This window comes from Symphalangus syndactylus, chromosome 8 (assembly GCF_028878055.3).
Source record: "Symphalangus syndactylus isolate Jambi chromosome 8, NHGRI_mSymSyn1-v2.1_pri, whole genome shotgun sequence".
Classification (NCBI taxonomy): domain Eukaryota; kingdom Metazoa; phylum Chordata; class Mammalia; order Primates; family Hylobatidae; genus Symphalangus; species Symphalangus syndactylus.
The window spans coordinates 41,448,416-41,472,012 of record NC_072430.2 but is presented as its reverse complement, the minus strand read 5'-3'; the positions used below and the strand labels follow the sequence as shown (position 1 = coordinate 41,472,012).

At 48.8% G+C, this 23,597-nt stretch overlaps 1 protein-coding gene across 10 annotated transcripts in view; it reads left to right on the top strand.

Annotated features, from left to right (window-relative positions):
- JDP2 (Jun dimerization protein 2) overlaps nucleotides 1–23,597 on the top strand; it is a 43,788-nt gene that overhangs the window by 12,604 nt on the left and 7,587 nt on the right. For 9 of the 10 annotated variants that reach the window (XM_055288740.2, XM_055288741.2, XM_055288738.2 and 6 more), the window contains exon 3: nucleotides 22,187–22,291. In XM_055288740.2, the coding sequence (XP_055144715.1) occupies nucleotides 22,187–22,291 (105 nt within the window). Of the gene's footprint in view, nucleotides 1–5,841; nucleotides 7,575–22,186; nucleotides 22,292–23,597 lie in introns of those variants that run through there. The other variant, XM_063644330.1, reaches the window with a different exon arrangement.

Sequence of the window (23,597 nt, the reverse complement as noted above, 5' to 3'; positions counted from 1 at the left end):
GGGCTGAAGTGCTGGAAGCGCTGGAGAGAGGGCTTTCTTCGTGGAGAAGGGTGTCTGGGTACCCGTAGGGGAGAGCTGGGGATATTAGGCAACTATCTCTCAGCTCCCCTTCTCCTGACAAGTACCTAAAAACTGCAGAGGACTGTTGGGGGCTTGGCCGTGGTGGCAAACTGGCCCTTTGCAGGCTGGACCTGGCTCTCAGATGTATTTTGTTTGGCCAGCTCAGTGTTTTAAAAGAAATGCGAACCCCCATTTCACTTGAAAATTTTGATTAAAAAATTGGAAGATCTTGTCATACACTGCCCTGTTCTGGCATGGCAATGGCTAAGTGGGGTGGACAGAGGCACTTCACTGGTTCCTCTTTCCAGTGGGCCACAGGCCCCTGCACCTCCCTGTTATTCTTGATCTTGCTTATATTGTTGGTTTTGCTTTTGCTACTACCATCTGCCTTCATTTACCTCTACTGCCTGGTCCCTGTTAGCCATTTGTGCTCAAGACACGTGGATAAGGTCCATCATAGGTGCCTACTAAGGACTGTGGATTACAAGCTGTGAGTTGACAGTGATTATATTCTTCTGAATTGATCTTGTAAGCCAATGTGTTGTTGGAGCACTTCCTGGCTTATTTAGTGTTCTGTCTTCGCGATGGAGGGTCCATGTCTTTTGGCCCTCTGCTCCTCACCTTCCCAGGTCTGTAACTTGAGAGCATCTGTTTCTGGATCATTCCACAGTAAAATTGCCATTTAGAGCCAGTAGCTGAGCAGTTTCACGGGGGCACTAAGGCTGCGCATGGGGTTGATGAAGAGCCAGGTGTCTTGGGCAGAGGTCGCCAAGGTGGGATTCGCCTGGGGGGCTGAGTTACCCTCTCTCCTCTGCAAAAGGCACTGGAGGAACTCTTCCCCCCCTTTTTTTTTTTTTTTGGAAAAGCCACTTTTATTTGGGTTGGGTATTTTTACATTTTACAGCCACCCCCAAATTGGTGGCATCTGCCCTGTACCCGACAGTGACGTGCTGTCCTCACAGGCACCCACAGACGTGCACCATCCAGGCCGCAAAAATAACAAGCCGTTTTTAGGGCATATTTGCATGTCCTCTCCCTCGCTGTCAGACTTCAGTGTTGTGGGGGCGAAGAGGCAGATGGAGCTGCGAGATTGTACCGATGTAGAGAGATGCCAGCCCTGCACTGCGAACCGACCTCCAAATGCTTCCTAGGTCAGACCCCAGGGGTGGCAAGAGCTAATTCTTGGAGTAACTAAAACCTAAAGGGGGTTGGGGAAAGAAACTTGCAACTGAAGAATCTATGGTCTAAAGATTTATTTGCATATGGCAAACTGCCTTGAGTGAATTTTCATATTGGCATTTTAGACTAGTAAAAGTTTCTTGAATAATAATCAGATACTAGCTCATTAAGCATTTAATATGTCCCAGGTCCTGCACAAAGTGCTTAACATGCATGACTTCATTCATTCCTTATTCAGTCCTGGAGTCCAGGTTACCTCCAGAGTAGAGAAGAGTTTGAGGTCTAGGGAGGGGGTTCAGTCACTCAGGGTCACACTGCTGGGAAGTGATAGCCTTGGGGCCTGGTGTGGTGGACGATGCCGCCATTACGGCCGGGTCTCACTTGTGCTGAGCTAAGTCCTAGGCACGGTACTAGGTCTCTTTGTGAAGTACCCTCTGAAGTAATTAGTGTTGTTGTTGTTGTTATACCCACATTACAGATGAGGTCAACAAGGCTGAGGGAGGTCCAAGGTCACTGGCTGAGAAATGAGCTCAGGCAGTCTGCCTTGAGCCCAAGCTTTAACCATATGCCGTGTGGCCTCCCATGACTCTATACCCCTTCCAGGCTTCTAACCAGAGCTCTGTTGAGCTGGGGAGCCTGGATGAACCTGGCCCCAGAATGTTCGATCATTTTGATGATATTGCCCGATGAGTGCTGAGCCCTGCAGTCCTGAAGCCTTATTGTCTCCTAGTCCCGAGAGAGAGAGAGAGAGAGAGAGAGCGAGAGAGCGAGCCGGCTGAGCCGCTGTGCAGGCAGCTCTGTCAGAGCTGGTTCTTGGGCCGTTTGCCTTGCAGAGGCCAGCAGTCTCCTGGGCTCTGTCCAAACGCATGGAGCAATTCAGTAAAAGAAAATGGGAGAATTAAGTTCAACGACAGGTTTTGTGAATTATAAAGTGCTTTGTGCTGATGTCATTATTATTACGTGGTCAACACATGACGTTAAACTGTTTTGGTGCCAACTGCTTGCCTGCAGTCCGTTTGTTCAAGCCATATTTGTTAAGCATCTACTATGTGCTGAGCACTGCACCAGGCACTGGGAACAGAGCTACAGATAAAGCAGTCAAAGCCTTACATCTCTCGGCGCTGTATGTTGCAGTGACGGCATCCAAAAGTAAGCAAATTAATACACAATATATAAGGTGAGTTAGTGGTCACCACCATGAAGAAAAATTAAGCAGACCAAGGACGTGGCAGTGGCAAGACTGCTCATTTTGATGGTTGGCCAGGGACCCTGGGAACGTCATTTCCTGGGTTGTGGGATTTTTAAAGCTGTTGCTTCTTTCTCCTTTCTTTTCTAGTATTCCCTTTCAGGACAGCTTTGCTCTCTGGCTTTCTCCAGAGCTTTCCTTCCTTGACTTTTCCTCTGTAGCCCCTCACAGCTGGACTCCTCCACCAACCAGTCCCTATTGGCCTGAAGATCTTGGCCCTTCCCAGGTCATCTCCCAGGGAGCTGTGGCTGTGGTGGTCACACCCTGCCTCTGGGTCTGGAATGCATTTTCAGTTGGGAGGGGAGGGAGGCCCGAAGCCCCACCCTTGCACACACACATACACACACCAGACACTTACTAATCAACCTGCTAGACAGGACCCCTCACCCTCTTGCCACCTCTCAGTGCTCTAGAGGGAACTCAAGAGTTCAAGGGAGGCTAAACTGGATGACCTTTCAGGACAGAGGCTGCACACTGTCGTTAAGGGGCAGGAGTCGGCCTGCAGATGAATCTTATTCACAGGGTGGTTTGCTTTTTCTTTCTTTTTTAACAAAATCACATTGTGGTTTTCTTTTTCTTTTTTAAAAAATTGAATGTATTGCCATTTAAAAGCCAGGAAATGTGGACTCTCTGGCTTCTTTAAAAAAACCAGAATATTTAGCCACTTAAGGCCACACCCTTATACACAAAAAGAGGTTGGAGCTGAGGAGCAGATGCCTGCTGTATTTGTGTACAGCCTTGAGTTCACCGCAGTCCCCACTACTCACTGATGTCTTACCCCCAGCCCACTTCACACCGTCCGTGTTGCCAGCCTGATTTTGAGTCTGTGTCCCATGTTTATGTCCTACAGACCTTGCTTGTTTGTTTGAACATTATTAGCTGTGTCAACTTGGCAAGTCACTTAAACTTTCTATTCCTTGATCCCTCTACCTCCCAATTCTTATCTCCAGCCATTGTTCATTAGGTTTTGCTATTTCCGAATTTCGTTCACTTCAGGCAGAAAAAAAGAAAATACAACAAAAATCAAACCAATCATTCCCAAACGTGGCTGGTCATCAAAACACCTTGGGAAACTTCTTAAAAAATATAAATTTCCAGACCCCACCCGAGGCCCATGGAATCAGAATCTCCGAGGGTAGAGTCCTGGGAAGCTGTATAGCTAGTAGGCTCAGAGATGACTCAGCTACTTTTGGGAATGTGACTCTATGCGGTTTCTTCCTCTCCTCAGGCTCCTCTGATCCTTGTCAGGGAGCTTTCTGAGGTTGTCACCCTGAGGAATCGGTGCGTACGTATCATCATGGACTGCCCTTTCCAACGTAGGGCAGTTTCCCTCCAGGGTCCCTGGAGAACATTCAGAGGGTTTTCCCCTTTGGATGAAGTGTGAATAGGAATCCATGGACCATACAGCGGCCTTGGAAGCCATGTTCACTCAGCCCCAGGTGGTCTTCCCAGACTTTGTTCATAACAGAGACCAAGACGTGCATCCATGTTTAGCCTGAGCAGAAAAAGTTGCCCCAAACCAGCTGATGTGCTGGGTAAATGTTGGCCTAAGCACGCTTGTGTTTTTAGTGATTTGAAACGTAAAGGCAGCCCACTAACATTTTTTAGCAAGCTTTGCATAATTGGTTTTTAATTGTGGCTCTTTGGAATAGCATTGGCCTTCTTCCCCCTGACTCAGATGCTTTTTTTGTCTCATACTTGTTTGGCAGAGAGGTCCAATCTGTCCTCTCTTGGAACAGAATCTCCCAACTCATCTTTGAAATCTGTAATTTCCACTTTAGTTCCGTTACTTTGTTAGCACATTTTCGAAAGCTGTTAGCTTTAAAAAAAAAATTAAATTTGAGGGAGAATGAGTGATAGTTAACGGCAGCTATGAGTGTGTTTAACATTGGCCCCTGTGGTGTTGAGTCCTATTTGATACCATATCCAGAGCATTCACAAGGGCTCTGAAGCTTTTATTTAAAATCAGAAGTTGGTCACACCCACTGTTATCCTAGCACAGGGTCCCTTGGAGAGGTGGTGGTGAGGACGTGGCTGGATCTCTATGTCCTTAGCAGAAATCAGACACCTCTGAAAAGCTCAGGGAGTCTTACAGCTTCTTAGGTTTTCTATTAATATCTTAAAGTGAGGATAATAATAATACCTACCTCTTAGTGTTGTTATGATTTTTTTTTTTTTTTTTTTTTTTTTGAGACAGGTTCTCACTCTGTTGCCCAGGCTGGAGTGCAATGGCATGATCTTGGCTCACTGCAGCCTTGACCTCCTGAGCTCAAGAAATCCTCCCACCTCAGCCTCCTGAGAGCTGGGACTACAGGCACATGTCACCATGCCTGGCTAATTTTTGTATTTTTTGTAGAGATGGGGGTTTTGCCATGTTGCCCAGGCTGTTTTTGGACTCCTGGGCTCAAGCGATCCTCCCATCTTGGCCTCCCAAAGTGCTGGGATTACAGGCGTGAGCCACCAAGCCCTGCTGTTGCTATGATAATGAAATGAACTAATGCTGCTAAAGGTTTCACATGATGCCTGGCACTTAGTAAGACACAGATGTAAGGTAGGCTTGTGACTCACTTTTCAAATGTGTTGATCATGCAAGGTAGTTTTTATAATTGAATCAAAAACCTGTTTCTTGGGCTTGTATTGACCTGAGGGTATTTTGCCCTCGGAGATGGTGGGTGGTCTGAGGTGTTGCGGGAGCAGGACACATCCAGGCTTTCTAACCAGAGGGGCTACTTCTGGCGCCTGGGAAGAGCTCTGGGCTTGGGTGCAAGTTCTGGGTTCAAAGTCTGGCTCTCTCGCTCATTCCCAGCATAACCTTGGGAACGTTAGCTCGTTTCCTCATCTGTAACGGAGGAAATCCAAACTGCCCTTTCCAAAGTAGTGCAGTTCCTGCACATACTGCACATGGCGACTGGATCCACATCCTCATCCTAGAGCTTCATCGTGAAGATTAAGTGAGGTGCTGTGTGAAAGATGACCTTGACTGCAGTGCAGTATGTCCGTAAACTACGTTTGTTAGAGACTGATTCCATGTGTAGTGAACTACCTATTCTGACAGCACTGACCTTTCTAAAGTGTTAGCCTATGACCTGGGTTTCAGGGAAGCAAGCAGACTTTCCAGTTTCTGGTTGTTTATGCAGTTTAGACACAGCTGGAGTTTTAGTTATCATCACAAACTATAAATGAGAAGGCTCTTCAAGCCTCTGTTTTCCCCTAAGCTGCCTTCCGTGACCCCTTATCTTGTTTCCTGTGGTGTTAATGTCATCGTTGGATTCCCATCAGCCATCAGTTTTTTGGCAGCCTTAAGAAGGGCTGTCAACTCTTCCGTCAATCCTACCATCTTACTTTCATGTTTCCAGGTCCACTGGCAACATGGACTCAGAGTTGGGAAACTGAGTCCTCTCCTGGGTGAGGCTCATCGGGCTGAACAACTGTGAAGCCATTTAAGTCTTTTTTCCTTCTACTGTGCCCAAAAGGCGCAAGGCAACCTGGCCTGAAGTTGGAGCACGGAGATCTAGAGGAACTCATGGATGGATTCAGGCAGGATGTGAAAGTGCTGGGAGTGAGGGCCTGGGCCTCCTCTGGGTTTAGCCACCCTTCCAGGTTGTGTACAACCTGCCATATGCTGGGGCTCATTGACTGTGCTCTGCTCTGTGGCAACAGGGTCCCTTTTTACTGAGCGTAGTGCATGTATATGCTCTGACAAACTCCTCTGTGGTTTGCCTCTGTAGTCCTCCCTACATCCTAGCAACTCCCCAACCCCCGCGAATAAAAACCTTTGCCTTTTTGGAGGCAATGAAGCAAAGCAGGACTGCTGCATTGGAATAGTTTGGCTCTGGAGAGTTCACTAGATGTTTGAAATTCAGTTTTGTCCCTTGTAAAAATAGGGGAAATAGACCCCTACCTAGTACCTAGTACCATATACATAAATTATCTCAAAATGGATCAAAGACCTAAATTTAAGAGTGAAAACTAGAAAGCTCTTAGAAGAAAACAGCCGTACCTCTTTGTGACCTTGGATTAGGTAGTGCCAAAAATAAAAGCAACAAAAGAGAAAAATAAATTGGACATCCTCAAAATTAAAAACTTTGGTACTTCAAAGGACACAAAGTAAAAAGACAATCCACAGAATGAGGGAAAATTTTTGCAAATCGTAGATCTAATGAGGGACTTGTATCTAGAATATATAAAGAATGATTACAGCTCAATAATAAGACAAATAACCCAGTAGAAAAATGGGCAAAGGATCTCAATATTCATTTCTCCAAAGAAAATATATAAATGGCGGCTAAGCACATGAAAAAATGCTCAACATCATAGCCATCAAGGAAATACAAGTCAAAACCACAATGAGATACTACTTTGCACCCACTAGGATGACTATAATGAAAAAAGAGAGATAATAACAAGTATTGGTGAGAATGAGGAGACGCTGTCGTCATGAATTGATCGTGGGAATGTAAAATGATGCAGCCACTTTGGAAAACAGTCTGGCAGTTCCTCAAAGGGCTAAACAGAGTTCCCATGCGATCCAGCAATTTCACTCCTACATATATACCCAACAGAAAGGAAAACATGTCCACACAAAAACACACATGAGAGTTTATAGTGGCATTATTCATAACAGCTCCAAAGTGGAAGCAGCTCAAATGTCCATCAATTGGTGCATGAATAAATAAAACATGGTCTATCCATACAATGGATTATTATTTAGCCATAAAAAGGAATGAAGAACTGATACATGCTGTAATATGGATGAACCTTGAAAACATTATGCTGGGTAAAAGAAGCCAGCCACAAGAGACCACATAGTGTGTGGTTCCATTTAGATGAAATGTCCAGAATAGGCAAATTCATAGAGACAGGAAGTAGAGCCAGTACCGTGGCTGCCTAGGGGTGGGGAGATGGGAGGAGTGGGGAGTGATGGCCAAGGGATATGAGCTTTCTTTTGGGGGTGATGAAAGTGTTCTAAAATTGATTGTAGTGATAGTTGCACAACTCTGGATATAATACAAGTTGGTAATTGTATACTTTAATGGACAAATTGTATGGTATGTGTGAGTTTGATCTCAATAAAGCGCTTTTAAAAGTGGAGAATAATAATATCTGTCTTACAGGGTTGTGGGGAGGCTGAAAAGGAATAATGTATGCAAATCCCCCAGTGTGTAGCGATGTTCCAGAATTAGTAGCTAGGGTTATTAAAACCCCCTTTTAGACCAGCAGCAGTGAAGAAGCCTGTTTTCCTTTTTATTGCTAGTATCTATCGAGGAGCAAGGAGAACAATCTCATAGGATTTAATATAGAACTAGGGAGGATATATGGTATAGAACAGCAGTTTCTAACTCTGACTACTGATTAGAATTCCCCAGAAAGTCTTTCAAAAATATTGATCCTGATGCAGTTGGTCTGAGTGGGGCTGGCAGGTGTTCTAACCCGTAGCCATTAGCTGAAAACCCTGGTAATCCAGGTAAGAAACCAGCCCAGGTCTTTGAAGGAGCAAGGACATCTGTGTTCAGGTCAGAAGTCATACACAAGCAATGCACTTTATAGTTTGCAAACTTCTTTTGTAAACATCATCTCTGATCTGTTCCAACAACCCTGTGAGGTGGTGTTATTAGTAGTATGAGTTGTTACGGAGCTGACGCTCAGAAGATTAAGTCACTTGCCAGGGTCTCATTTTTAAAGCATAATTTTATCTATTATTAAAAAAAGGCAAGATCCACACACATGCTCATACCTATTAGTTATCAGATCTAACACCCTGGAGAGCACTGCCAAGGTGACACCTGGTGCCAGTTTAATCTATTTTACGTAGACTTCAGAACAAAGCTCTTCCTGCTACTTCGCATTAACTGATGAGCATCCTGAGAGTGGAAAGCAAGCTGATGAGGCACTATTATCTATCTATTTTTTTTTTTTTTTTTGAGATGGAGTCTCACTATCGCCCAGGCTGGAGTGCAGTGGTGTGATCTCGGCTCACTGCAACCTCCGCCTCTGGGGTTCAAGTGATTCTCCTGGCTCAGCCTCCTGAATAGCTGGGATTACAGGTGTGTGCCACCATGCCTGGCTAATTTTTGTATTTTTAGTAGAGACAGGGTTTTGCCATGTTGCCCAGGCTGGTCTCGAACTCCTGAGCTCAAAGTGAACCACCTGCCTTGGCCTCCCAAAGTGCTGGGATTACAGGCGTGAGCCACTGTGCCCGGCTAGCTAGCTAGCTAGCTATCACCTACCTACCATCTGTAACTAACTACTAATCTGAATGCACAAGAAAAACAAAAGACAGGAATAATTTGGATACGAGATTATCAGAAACCTGCAACTCTCCCAGATAACCTCTGAGTTAAAGGTTTTGCACCATCCAAAACACATCTTTTTGTTCTCATTGAATGACTATCATAAGGATATGATGCAATTGTAAGCCCTTAAGTAAAATATATACTTTCTTAACCTGTTGAGTATTTTGTGGTATCATTTGAACAAGGTGTTTCTGTTGCTGAAACCAATGGATGCTACTTAAAGTGGAGTCAGCATCTGGGAGCTTGTTAGAAGTGCAGATTCTTGGGTCTTACCCTAAACATACTGAAGCACACTCTCTAAAGGGTGGGACCCAGAAATCCATGATGCAATAAACCCTCCAGGGGATTCTGATGCTCTCTGCACATGTAGAGCATGTCTACATGGTCACCCCTTCCAGCTCTGACTGGCCATGATTCTATCTGAGAATGGTTAAAGGATCTAAAACCACATTTTTCTCAACACCTATCTCAAGCTTCCTAGATGGATCCACCTGCCATTGGATACTCATTAATACTTATGGTTCCCCAAATCTGTGTAAGGCAGGGGTTGCTTTCTGAGTCAGCAAACACCTTAGCGTTTCCAAACCAGTTATTTCCATGTCTTGAGATGCTCAACGTTGCCACGTCCACACCCTAAGGGACTTCCCACTTAATTACGCTGCCAAGCTTGTCAATAGGCTGGTTCCTTCACTGTTTTAGAAGGAAGAATCAGAGAAGCTGTTCTCATGCCAAAGGAACCCTCATTTGCTGCCACTGACCCAGAGTTCTCAGCAGTTCTGGTCTGATAACTGAGGATCCAATCCGTAGCCCTGGCAATGGGGAGCTCTGTGTCCCACTCTATCTGTCTCAGTGTGGCAAAGCCCCTCCATACCTCCTCTCTGCACCTAAATTGCATCCATCTCCTTAAATAAATCACTCTTGGTTTAACCCCTCTTCCATCCTGCGGACCAGATATCCCTGGCTGTGAACTATTTGGCCCTTTCACCTCGGTGGGGTTTATATTAGCTGGTGTTCAGTATTCTTGATGGGGAGGTTGCCTTTGCTGGGAGATTTGTCTGTTATCTGTGCCTTGTGCTTGAAAGAAATTGGATGAAATGCATGTTTTAGCCACACACCCTGCATACAGATTAAATGGAACTGCCTTGGTAGAGAATAATTAAGCCAAGGACCTTGTTTTTCACCTTCATGATGAAAGACAAATGACTTCCAAAGGCTTTAATAAGATGGCACTTGAAATGTTCTCCTACTTTGGCCAGCTTGGGACTTTCAGAACAGCCTTGTTCATAAATATTCTGTGCAACGACTGCATTTTCATTTAATTGTAGATAGAGTCATTTTGCAGGAGCTCTTGTCTCCATTTTTGACCCAGTGTAATCAAGGCATATTACACCATTTGTTGTTGTTAAAGAGTCAGTTTCAGCTGTATTATTAACTCTTTGAGAAGAAGACAAATTTTTCCCTGCCAGATGCATTCTGCTTCTCACCAGTCTTTTGGGGGTGGTGAGGGTCTTGTGGGGGCCACCATTTCTCTCCTTTTCTCATCTTTTGAAGTGACTGTCAATTGGACAAGAAAACAGATTGATTGCCTAGTGGGAAACTAGACCCCACTAAATCATAAATATGAAATGGGCCTGAAATAGACATATTTCAGCAAAAGACATCCTTCCCCAAATAGCTCTTCTCCAGCAAAAGGATTTCCTAGCAATCATCATCTCTTTTTCTCTTCAGTGTTAGGTTTTCTGTCTGTGCCAAGGTGATTTTTCCTGTGTCTCCTGGATTCTTTCTCACTTTTGTAATAACAGTGTTTGCTCTTTCCTTAGCAAAACCGGCTGTAAATGGGTGTCACCCTGCCTAGCTGGCTTTCTCAGGCTTTGTTCCAAACACAATGCTGTCTTTTCTTAGCCGTGGAAATGGGGCTGTTCTCCACTAGTTTTTGAGAGAATGGCCTTTTCCTATTCTGTTCATATAAACCAGCCTCACACCTCGGCGGCCTATTGTTTTTGGGGTTCTCTTAATGCAGAAGAAGGTTTTTACTATGGACAAGGGGAGTTGGGAGGGTCCTGGTCAGAGACATGCTGCATCTTGCTGAGATACGAGGAGACCAAGGAGTCAGTTTGGAAGGATCCACCTGTGGGCTCTGATGTCCCACAAAGATTGTAGGGTGTCAGGCTTTCAGTTCATACAGAAGGTGTCCCCTGCCTCTTCCCAGAAAGCAGTAGCCTTCCAGTTGGTCCTGTCACTGTCCGACCCAGGACCTGGGCACACTCATTACCCTTCTCTGACCTTGAGTTCCTGGCCTGAGGATGCAGCCAGGATCTAGGGTCTCTGGGTCTTCTCAGTTGCAGAATCTAAGGCTGGAGCTTAGTTTGCAGCCCTGCTTCCCACACCGTTTCCTGCACATGCTGTGCACACGGAGCAATGGCTTATCCACCCGTGCCCCCAGCCATGGGAGCCGAGTGACTCATCTTGGCAGGTGGAGCCATTGCCTCTGCCAGCTCTTGTTCAGAGCCTTTACCTGGTGGTTGGCTGAGCTGATTTGAGTGAGCACAGCGTCCAGTGTGTGGGTTTGTTCACAGGTAAATGTGCTTGATTACATCCTGGTGTTGGGGGCAGCTGAAGTGAAGTGGAAAGAACCCCGGACTTGGAGTCAAGAGTGTCTGGGTTCTTGCCCAGGTCACCAGCTCTGCGCATCAGGCCTCCCTTCCTCCCTAACCATGCAAGGTGCTGAGCACACAAAAAGTCAACAAGATGCAGACTTTGCCCTCGTGGAACTCCCAGTTTAATGGAGGAGTCAGAAACTGAGAATAGAATATAATACAGTAGGGGCCAGGATACACTCAGAGCAGAGGGACACCTCCTCAGCCTACAGGGCATGAAAATCAGGGAGGGCTTCCTGTGGGAGGTGATGCTCCAGCTGCATGTATAGGAGACATGAGAAGTAAGCTAAGGGGACAGCAGGGCAAAGGCATGCAAGCCAGGGAAGTGTATGGTATATAGCACCTCAGTGTTTCAGGAGCATAGAGCGGAACCCTGGGATCAACAGGTGGTAAGACCACAGCAGGTGGGGCCAAGTCCCAACAACCTCATTTGACATAGGGGCTTGGGCCTCATCCAGAGGGTAAGGTGGACGGTAACTGGGCCAGATTTGCATTTTAGAAAGATCCTTCCGATGGCTGGGGTGGAGGATGGTTGTGCAGGATCTGGAGGATTCCTGGGGGGCTGGGGCAGTAGTCAAGGAGAGACAGTGGGCCTGGAAAGTGACAATGGGGGTGGATGGGGGGAGCAAATCTGACGAAGATTTAAAATCTAGAATTGGATGGCTGGTGTGATCAAAATTGGAGATAACAAGAGGGACGGGGGTGTGGGGAGGCAGGTAGTGAGCCCTCAGGGACATCCACATTGAGCGTCTGGCCCAGCTGGCACTTGGATTTTTGGGTCTGCAAATCCAGATTTGGTTGGCATTAGTGTATGGGTGGTAGCTGAAACCACGTGAGTAGATGAAAACAGAGATCCACAGGCTGTGCATATCGAGTGAGGAGTGTAGCAGGCCAAGGATGGGACCTGGAAAACAGCCCGGAAGGGATGGGAAATAGCAGGAGACTGGAAAGGCAAGGTCAGAGGATGGGCAGGTACAGGGGAGCGGGTCCAGGGCATGGAAAATTCAGGAAAAAGGGATCATGCACAGTCAGGCAGAGCCTCCCAGGAGGATGGACTGAGCAGTGTCCTCTGGGCTGGTCTGTGAAGACCCAATCCCTGTCTTGAAGAGCAAGCTGTTTCCTTCTCTGGGACTCAGTTTCCTCATCTGTAAAATCTAGGCATTAGCCTTGGTGCTTCCAAGAGCCCCTGGCACTAAGAGTCTGTAAAAGCAGAAACTTCTTTTTTCTTTTTCTCGAGACAGAGTCTTGCTGTGTTGCCTGGGCTGGAGTGCAGTGGCACAATCATGGCTCACTGCGGTCTCAACATCCTGGGCTCAAGCAATCCTCCAGCCTCAGCCTCCTGAGTGGCTGGGACTACTGGTGTACACCACTGTGCCCAGCTAAGAAACTTCTTATAAGAAGTTAGGGGGCACCCTTCCTACATCCCGCCCCTTCTCCCCTCAGTCAGGCCCACGCTGCCCTTGAAGGCTGGATGAATGAAAACCCAGAGAAGTCAGAGCTGGAAAGGACTTTGCGGAGATTTTAGTCCAGCCCACCGTGGAAGGTAGCCTGACGGAATGGAGTCAATCCCTGTCTTTTCCCAGCTTGGCAGCCTCGGGCAGACACTCCATCTCGCTGAGCCTCAGTTTTCTCACTTTTAAAATAAGGCCCCTGAGACCCACCTTGCAGATGTGTTTGAAGGTTAGTGAGAAATGGGAGCTACTTGTGCTTATTAAAGATGAGCCCCAGGACCTGAGAGGTGACCTGATTGACTCGAGGTCACAGAGTAGGGCACTGTGGTGACCAGAGCCCAGGCTTCTGAGGACAAGCCCGCTAGGGTCAGCTGACTGCCAGAGGTCATAAATCAGCAGCCATGAGCCAGTGCAGCCCACAGATGTGTTTTGTTTGGCTCATGCGGTGTTCCTTTCAAAATGGAATTTGTTGCTGACATTCAAAATTGGGAGATTTTACTTTAAAAATTTGTATTTTCTTGAAAACTTGGAAGAATTAGCAGCACTGAGCCTGCATCCCACCGGGGCTAGAGTCCCCTCCCGTGGCAGGAGTGGTGGGCACAGCCCCATCCAGCCCTCCTCCCTCACTAATGGTGAGTTACTTGCTTGACCCCTGAGGTGATGTGAGTCTGCAACCCCAGCCTTAGACTGACCATTTGTCTTGAATTTTCACCTAAAGCCCTGCCCGCCGTTCACTGAAACAGCTCAATATTTCACAGCTGAGGCCCAGACCTTGGCCACTGAGTACGAAGGCCTGGCAAGAGACGATGGGAGAGACAGGAGGGCAGAGAGTTTCCAACAGCTCAGCCCCATGGGGGATGCTGGGAGGGCCTGGCCCCTGCAGGCTGCCGGGGGTCAGCAAGGGAGTTGGCTGAGGGCCCCTGGGGTTTCCTCATTCCTCCCTCCTGGAGTGGGAGGAGGCTATGGGCCTAGCCGGCTGGGCAGGCTGAGGTCTTGTCCCTGAACTGCCCTACTTTGTTGATGGGGGGTGGGGGAGTGGGGAGGGACTGCAGCCCCTGGCTCAGTGCAGCCCTGTTTATGTGGGGGAATGTCTGGTATGTTTGGTATTTGGGTGTTTACTTCCCAGGGTGCTCATGGGTCCCTGGTGTTGAAATGTGGCTCCTCCATGCAGGGGGGGCCCTGGTGGGCCTGGCTGGCTGTGCGAGGCCCGAGGCTAGATTTGGAGGCTGCGGGGCTGTTACTCCAGGCCTGCTCACTGACAACTCAGCACGCCCTGAACCCCCTAGCCTGCTCCTCCCTCTCCGCAGTACTCCTTTCTGTGCCGCATTCTGCCCGGAGGCAGGCCAGTGTGCCGCTGCTGCAATAGCACCGCCTCCGCCTTGCCTGGGAAGGAAGGCAGGGAAGCTGGCATCACGGAACTCTTCCTGTGCTCCCGGCTCTGGCCTGGAACTCAGTCCTCATTACTACCATGTGCGGCAGGGCTCAGTACCTTCCTGTACAAGTGAGGAATGGAGGCTCAGAGAGGCTAAGTAACTTGCCCAGGAGCACACAGCTGGTCTACAGCAGAGCTTCTGGAGGAACTCAGGTCTTAAAGACCACCCCCCAACCCCACCAACCAAAGCTCACACTGTCAACTCTGATGCCACAAGTCTCAGATTAGCCTGGTTTTGTCTGCCCAGGCAACAATTCTTAGTATAAGACGGAACCCTCAGACTTGGGCTACTCTGGTTAGTGCTAGGGTTTTTTGGTTTTTCTTTTTTCTCTATTTTCGCTTGTCACTTCCTTTATTTCTTTGTCCATGTGAGAGTTTCTGTATTTTCAGTGCCTTGGATTGAGAATGTGTAATTTCTCTTTCTCATTCTGTCTCTCTGTGGGTCCTGCAAACTATGTTTTTGATAACGCTTATGAAAAGTCAGAATTCAAAATCACATCTGGGCTGCTGTTTGTCACGGTGGAAATGCCGCGCCACCTGCAGACGGGGCCTGAGAAACACGGAAATGGGTGAGGGTTAGGCCCTAGAGGAGCTGGTGACGTCCCCTCCTTTAAGCCCCCTCCTTTAAACCATGGAGCTTGAATGTCACACCTTCATGTAAATTGTGCAATAACGTTTTTTAAAACATGTCTAACTCTAAAGGCAGTGATCACGCTCAGACCACCCACCCCTTGAAGAGCAGGACGTGCTCGGGCCCTGGGGCCCAAAGACCTGGATACGAATCCTGCGCTGTCACTGAGCATCTATGCAGCCTTGATATTCTTAGTTTCCTCATCTGCAAAAGTGGGGAAGCTGATAGAGCTGTGCTGGGTAACGTACTGAGATGGCAAATTAAATGTAGTTAATTTAGTTAATAAACACCCATTCTGTGCCATGCTCAGCTCTGGTGGCTGAGTGACAGTGGTGAAGGTGATGATAGACAGATATTTATATAGATTAACTATGAATAGATTAAGGTTCTCATGGGAAACTGACAACAGGCAGGCAAACATGCATGTGAAAAAGGTAAGTGCTGTTAGTGAACGCACCTTGAAGGAAATACACAGGGAGATGGTAACAGGACAGGGCTTTTAGTTTGGGGTGGTCAGTAAAGACGTCAAGAAGGCACAGCAGAAGGAGCAGCAAGTACAAACCCGGGGGACAGGGAAGAACTTGTTGTTTTGAGGAAGAGGAAGGAGGCCTGTTGTTGGAGTTGAGGGGTAGAGGAGGGCGATGTAGTGGAAGGTCAGAGGGGCAGGAGGGGCCAGGTTTTCTCGGTTCTGTGGGCCACATGTGGTGGAAGCTGTTGGAGGGTTGCAAGCAGAGGAGCTGACTTGTGTTTTAGCCAAAGGAGAGCGCTTAGGAGCCACTGCCATCGTCCAGTGCAGAGGCGACGAGGGCTTGGACCAGGCTGGAGGCAGCAGGGATGGAGAATGTGGTGGACACCTTAGAGATGTATTTTGCAAGTGGAATCATTACAACCTGCTAAATGGACTGTGTGAGTCCTTAATCAGCTCCAGGGCAAACTTCTCTGGGCACACAAATCTGCGTGCGCATGTACTGCGTGCAGATCCTGATTCGGTAGGTTTGGGTGGCCTTCAAGACTGCATTGCTAACAAGTGCTTGGGTGAGGCTGATTGTGCTGTCCGCCAACCACACTCCACAGTGCCTGACTCCTGGCAAACGTCCAGGAAGTGCTCGCTGTGGGGAGGACCACGAGCCCTGTAGGAATCTCTCAACTGTTGCTGTCATTGACTCCTGCCTTCAGGCCCTGACTGGGGCCAGGACTGGGGGTGGACTTATGTAAATCACAGAGATAGATTCACACACGAGATGGTCTTGTTTGCCCATCAGATCCATTCCCGTTTTACCCTGCTCTGTGCCCCAGGTGGCCCATCTCAATGGACCACATTACCCAGGAGTCCTTCCACTCTGGCTTCTGGTTGAACTTGGTCATTAGGAGGCACCAGCTTTGGAAAAGAATTTGGGATATTCATTCCCCTGATCCCTCCCTGCTGGGCACCTGTTGGGCAGTGGCTGTGTTCCTCTACCAAAGAGCACAGCTCCTGTCTGGTGAACCTCTGTCATGGCTAAGTGACAGCTCTCCCCGGGTTCCAATCATCACTCCTGACCCTAGCCCCTTCAGGCTGGAGGTGTTCGTGACTCCACTGCTGCTGGTCCCGGGTTCCCTAAGCTCTGTCCACCCCCTGTAAGTAGTTCCCTCATTAATTTCCTTTAAATAAACCCCTGTTTCCTGCTGGGAGCCCTTAGTCCAGGGGCTTTGGTACCGACCGAGGTGACCCACCTCTGCCTTTTATTGGCTGCTGCTTAAGGGCCCTTCCGCATCCAGGCTCTGCTGCTTTCTCAGCGGTTTCAGGAACATCGCTAAGGGTGGGATTTCGCCCCGATCACTGGGGACCATCTTCAGCTTCTCCATTAGCCCCTGCCATCACCTGACCTCCAATCTAGAAGCTTGGTGTCCCAGGCATCTTTCAGTGGCATGTGGCAGAAACCTTCTCAAACTCCCTTCAAGCCAAGGGAGGAATTTTCAGGATAGATTCATAGTCCCATTGACAAGGAGCATAGTCAGTCCTCACCAGGGTGGCATCAAGAGGACCAAGACAGCGTCTTTCTCTGTGTGTCTTCTGTCGACTGTTCCTCTGTCTGTGCCATTGGCTTCTGTCCACATCTCTGCATGTTTCTCTCCCTGTGGCGCTGCCTCTGTGTCTCTCTCTCCCCTTCTTCATCTCCGTGTTCTGTGTGTTTCTTTGTCCCACTGTCTCTGTGTCTGTCTGCCTGTTTGTCGGGAGCGCTCTGTCTCAGGGCCTGGTGAGGTGAGCAAGCCTGGGTGAGGTACCTGGAGGCATGGCATGTTGGGAGGTGCTCCCTTTTTGGTGCTGACCCTGCACTTGCTTAAATGTGTGCCTTGGGCACCCCGTCTGCTTCCCCCCCTCCAGGCCCGGCTTTTCTCTCCATCCCCGTTTCCCTCTCTTTGCCTGTTTCTTTGTCTCCCTGACCTCCTCTTGGAGCTGAGTGGTTGTTTCTCTCTTGGCACGTGGTCTCTGGTCTCTGCTCACCCTAAACTTCACAGCCCAATCTTCCTGCCACCCTGTGCCTGGGGCTGAAGTTGGTTGCCTGGCCCTGCATGGCCCCTCAGTCCAGCACTCAGGATCTCCCAGTCCAATTTAAAATTCCAGGAGAGTGAGTACAGCTCGGCTCAGCCGTTCATGCCTCGTCCAGTCAGCTGTGGCAGGCGCTTGAGAACAGGCTGTCTGAGGAGGTGTCGTCGCTGCTCCGCACGAGGGCCCTCTTGGTCCTGAGTCCCCAAGTCTCTCCATCCAATATGAAGTGTGGCACAGCAGCACCCCTCACTGCCAGGACCCGGATGGCCTTGCCCTTGGGCCTTCCTGGGAAACTGCAGGAAAACAGAGCAAACACTAAGTTTGAGAATAGGGAAAAGCATGCTCCCCTCCCACCCTCAGCCCGCATCTCATGGTTCTTTAAATGTATTGAATGTCAAGCTGCCTCCTCTTCAAACATCCTGGTTCTTCCAGCTGTATCTGCGGAAACAAATCATTATCACCCAGTTTGGGGTTCTGGTTTCAGATGTCAGAGCCGCGTGTGGTACAGATATTCTCTGCCGTCTTTCTCCCACACATGGGCAAATGCTTTAGAGAATTCAAGAAGCACCAGGAAGGAGGAGGCAGCAGCCCTGACTCTGGGGATGAAGGAGCCCCGAGAAGGGCTGGGGAGAGTCTCCAAGTGGTCCCTGTCTAGGGGGTGCAGATGGCACAGGCCTTGCTAGCTGTGGGGCATGAAGGCAGAGGGGCTCTGCCAAATGCCTATCTCGTTTCTGGTAGGGCCTTAACAGCTGTTTTCTACATCTCTGGGCAGCTCTTAAATAGCAGCGCGAGGATTTAGGGGTGATGCAGCACAGTTTCAATGGGGAAGGTGTGAGGATGGGGCTTTGGGATCACACGTTGCCTCACTGGGAGATACCAGCCAAGGTTGGGGGCATGGATGCAGGAAAGGCCTGGGGCTAGGCTTGGAAGCTGGTGGTGGCTGTGGAACTGGGGGCTCTAGGCCTCAGCACACACCCTAAATTTTTTCCTGGCCTGCTTAGGGCTCATGCTGACTTGCCATAGCCATCAGGGGCCTGTGCCCCCAACTCTAAACTCTACCTTCAGCCAGTGTGCTTCTAGGGAAGGCAGGCCCCAGTCTCCAAGCTTTGCTGGCCTACTACAAACAGAGAGAAGAGGCCACCCCGGCAGAGAAAGCTCCCGTGAGCGCTGGGGAAAAGGCCATGCAGATGCAAACATGGGTGATAAGTCACTTTGTAATGAAAGGATCCAAGCCTGTAGCATCTCTCTCTGGAATCCTGAATTCCATTCATTCATCTGAGTGACATTTGTTGAGCCCCTCCTGAGTGCCACGTGCTGTACCAGGTGCCGGGAATGCTCAGGTCCAGTTCTCCAGGCTAGCAGGGAAAACAGGCACCCACACAAGCCGATGTTTGTGGTAGGATGCGATGGAGACTCCTACAGTGCTGTAGCAGCACCAAAAAAGCAGCAGATTCTTTGTCTTCTTTAACTTTTAGGTTCAGGGGTACATGTGCAGATTTGTTATATAGGTAAATTCGTGTCATGAGGGTTTGTTGTACAGATTATTTCATCACCCAGGTTCTAAGCCTAGTAGCCAATAATTATTTTTTCTGATCCTCTCCCTCCTCCCACCCTCCACCCTCAAGTAGGCCCCAGTGTGTGTTGTTCCCCTCTGTATGTCCATGTGTTCTCATCATTTAGCTCCCACTTATCAGTGAGAACATGCACTATTTGGTTTTCTGTTCCTGTGGTAGTTTGCTAGGGATAATAACCTGAGCTCCATCTATGTTTCTGCAAAGGGCATGATCCTGTTCCTTTTTATGGCTTCATAATATTCCATTGTGTAATATGTACCACATTTGCTTTATCCAGTCTATCACTGAGCATTCAGGTTGATTCCATGTCTTTGCTATTGTGAATAGTGCTGCAATGAACATAAGCATGCATGTGTCTTTATGGTAGAACGATTTGTATTCCTTTGGGTATATACTCAGGAATGGGATTGCTGGATTGAATGGTATTTCTGTTTTTAGCTAAAAGCAGCTGATTCTATCTGGGGAGTCAAAGGACCCTTCCCGGAGGAGGTGATGTTTACTCTCGAGGTTGAGTAAGAGTTTACCAAGTGGGAAAGGAAGGGTATCTCACTCAAGGCTGAGAGGGCCTCGCTAGCTTGGAGAAGGGTGAGACATTTGGACTAGAGGGTGATGCAGGAGGGGATGAATGTGGCTGGAGAGGGGAGGAGGAGCGGCCCCTGACCTGGGCCTCAGCCTGGCCCAGTTGATCTCTTAAACTTTCTTCCAGCTCTGAATCTCTTTGCATTGCTGCTAAAGCAGCTTCCGTCTGCTTCTGACTTTCTGTGGAATAAGGCCCTGTACAGGGTAGGGGTAGGGAGTGAAGCCTTGGAGGACAGAGGTTGGTTGCTCAGGGGAGGACCAAGGCCCTGCAGTACCCAGGCTGCACACATCACCTTGGCAGTTTGTGGGCAAACCCCCCTGGCCGAAGGGAGATTGCACCGCCAGCCACTTCCTCCAGTTCCTTCCCTCTGCCTGTCGTCACGGTTACCTTGGCCTTGTTGGGGGTGAGGTTAAGGTTGGGCGGAATCAATTTCAGCCAGGTTTCTATTTTCCCAGATGCAGGTCAGCCAGAGGAGCTGTCACTTCTGGTTCAGTTTCAAAGAAGGCCAAGGGACTGGGAGGTGCTTGGGTGTGGCGGTGTTGACGAGGTGCCTCTGCAGCTGACTCCCAGGTGGGGTGGGAGTGGGGCAGGGAGAAGCTCAGAGGTGGTGAGGAGGCAGAAAGGGGGCTGCCCTGCCAAGGCCTGTGCTGATGGCCATGGTGCTGGTCTTGGGCCCAGGCCCTCTGTCCTGAGCCCCCAGAGCATGCTGGGAGTGTGCAGAGAGAGGCTGTTTATTTTCCTGGCCTATAGCCCTTTGGGCTGAGACCTTGTTCCAGGGCTTAGGCTGCCAGAGTCACCCCCCCGCACCCTCCTCCCTGGCTGGAGAAGTGAGAGAGTTGGCAAGCCCAGGACAATCCAATGGCTTCTCTAATGGCCTATGACTCTGGTCTGTCCCCAGCCCAGCTGGTTCTGGGTGTCCTTCAGATTTTCCTGGTAGATTACCTACCAAGTAGGTAGGCAAGAGGCAGCAAGAGGTGCCACATCAAAGTGCTCCTGATGGACTGGGGCTGTAAGGGCTGGTGGTCAGGAGCAGGATGCTTGAAAGCAGAGAAATCTGAGTTTGAATCCTGACTCTGCTATTTTGTACTTGTATGGCCTTGGGCAAATTGAACTATTGAGCCTCAGTCTCACCATCTGTAAAATGGTACAGTAATAGTAACTTCCTCAGAAGACTTTGATGGTGAGGATTAAATGACATGTGTTTAAAGCATTTAGCAAAGTAGGCAACAAATGGCACCTCTTGTTATTATTACTAATGGAACAATAACAACAGCAACTTTGATTCGAAGTCTGTGCTAGTGGGCAGTGAGTCTCCTTCTCCCCATTCCAGGGATCCTATTTCATGCATGGTGAATTTCTTAACATGTCCTGAGGGAGAAGCAATCCCGGAGTCTCAGGAGGCCCCTTGCTTGTGCCCCAGGGTCCTTCAGCTCTCCCACAGGTGGGCATCCTGGGGGAAAGGATTAAAGCCAGATAAGGAGGCTGGGGAGACTGTTAGTGACAAGAGGAAATGGATCCCAGCATTTGGAAGGACCAAGAAAGGAATATTGGGTATGGAAGAGCAGGGAAGATCTTAAATCCCAACAGAAGGTAAGAGGAGAGGACAAAGATAGTCAAGGAGGTGGGAAGGTGGCAGTGGAATGTGGAACCTGTGTCCATGCCCAAGGCGTTTTTAAAGGAAGTGCCTGGGAACCACTGGCCTGGAAAATTGTACCCAGAGGGCTTGGGCTGGGCAAAAGAAAAGGCCGTCACCGCCCGTTGGGTGCCACCTCTGTGTGAGTAGATTTGCCAGGCTCCTGACCTCCTGAACTCCTCATCTGGCTTTAATCCTTTTCTCTGCTTTTGCATATTCTTCGCCCAGAATGCCCACCTGTGGGAGAGCTGAGGGACCCTGGGGGCAGAAGTGAGGGACCTCCTGAGTCTCTGGGCTTGCTTCTCCCTCAGGACATCTGAACCCGGATATCTGTCTTAGTCCATTTTGTGTTGCTATCACAGAATACCACTGAGTAATTTATAAAGAAAAGAAATTTATTTCTCACAGTTCTGGAGGTTGTGAAGTCCAATATCAAGGTACTGGTGTCTTGTGAGGGCCTTCTTGCTGCATCATCCTAGGGCAGAAGGTGGGAAAGCAAGAGAGTACAAGAGAGCAAGAAAGGGCCAAATTTCGTTTTATAACAAATCTCCTTTTCTAATAACAACATTAATCCATTCATTAATTTTGTTACTAACCACCTCTTAAAGGTGTCACCTCTCAACACTGTTGCATTGCGGATTAAGTTTCTAACACTTGAAGTTTGGGAGACACATTCAAACCATAGCAGAATCCTTGCCCTTTTGGGCTACTGACTCCTCCCCGGGATGCTCTGAGAGGATCCTTGGACTGGCTCGGAGGTATTTCCAACTCTCCAGGCAGTGGGCTGGCAGAAGTGATCACTTGTTCACTGCTGAGATATGGGTTAGAAAGGCGAAGTTGTCCCTCTGTCTGTGTGTCAGGAGAGAAACTGTACTCCAAGCCTGCCTCAATGTCTAATCAGTGGCTCTGTGCCCTCACAGCTAGATGAGGAAGAGGAGCGAAGGAAAAGGCGCCGGGAGAAGAACAAAGTCGCAGCAGCCCGATGCCGGAACAAGAAGAAGGAGCGCACGGAGTTTCTGCAGCGGGTGAGCTGACCCGGTGGGTGGGGAGGCCTGCCATTCCTTGGAGTGAGCTTGTGTACTCTGTACCAGGAGAGGCCATCAGATGTCTCTGTAGTCAATGAGCATCTGCTGGCAGCTGCCAAAGCAGCCTTGGCCCCTCTGCTCTTTCCTACCTCCTGTTTCCTCCGCAATCTCTGAACCAAGACAACCAAGGGCAGCCTTCAGCAGTTCCTGCCCACACAACCCCTGGAAGCCCAAGAAGGAAGGAGGAGCCAAGTTCCCCTCCACTGAGGTTAGAACCTTGGTGCTGATTGACCTAGATGGCCCAGGACTGCCACTATCTATTTTGGTTCCCTGGTGGCTACCAAAGTTGTCTAGGGTAGGTGCCAATGAAGCTAGGTAGTAACATCCTGCATGTGGGCACTGGACACAGCCTCTGGCCTGGCTACTTTTGCACAGAGAAAAGCTCCTTCCCTTAGCTGCAGGTGTCTTATCCAGCCCTGCATGCCATCTGGCCAGCCCCTCAGCTCCACTGAAGGTGATCTCCAAGCTCTTTGCTGCTGCCTCTGGGAATAAGAGGTCAGCTCTGCATGCAGAGGTCAGCCAGGGGTTGCTTTTCCTCCTGGCCCTACCTGCCCTTTCATTTGGAATGTGCCAAGCAGGATGTTTGTTCTTTTTCTCCCAAGTCCTGCCTCTTAGAGCTTCCCTGCATCTCAGAAATGGTGGCTGGCAGTGAGGGAACATGACCAGAAAGCTAATCAGTCCAGGCCAGGAGTCTCTGGTCTTTCCACCCCAATCATTGGTTCATTGCTGAATAATAATAACGATAATGTATAATAATAACATAATGGGGCAGGTCCTATTCTGTAAGTACACAGTAACTAACAATAGTTGCCACTATTTGTAAAGTTGGGTGCTGTGCTGAATGCTGTATGTACATTATCTCATTTTATTGGGATAATAACCATATGAAGTGGGTACCTTCATTAGTCTCTTTCTACAGATAAGGAAACTAAGGAAGTGTGGGGCTAAGTAATTTGCCCACATGTCTGCTATATTGGCATTCATTCATTTGTTTGCTCTTTTGTTCATTAATTGATTCAACAGGTATTTTTAAGCATTTACTAAATGTGCATCCCTGTGTTGGGTACACTGGGGGCACGCAGGAAGGAGCAGACACAGTCCTCCTGTGGGAACTGGAGAGACAAGGCTAGATCGGCCTGGTGTTCTTGGACTCTGGAGGGTCTATGGGCATCTTTGCATACTTGCAACAAGCAGAGAGCTATTCTGTGGTCATTGGTGTAGACAGCTTGGGGCCGTGTGTCTACCT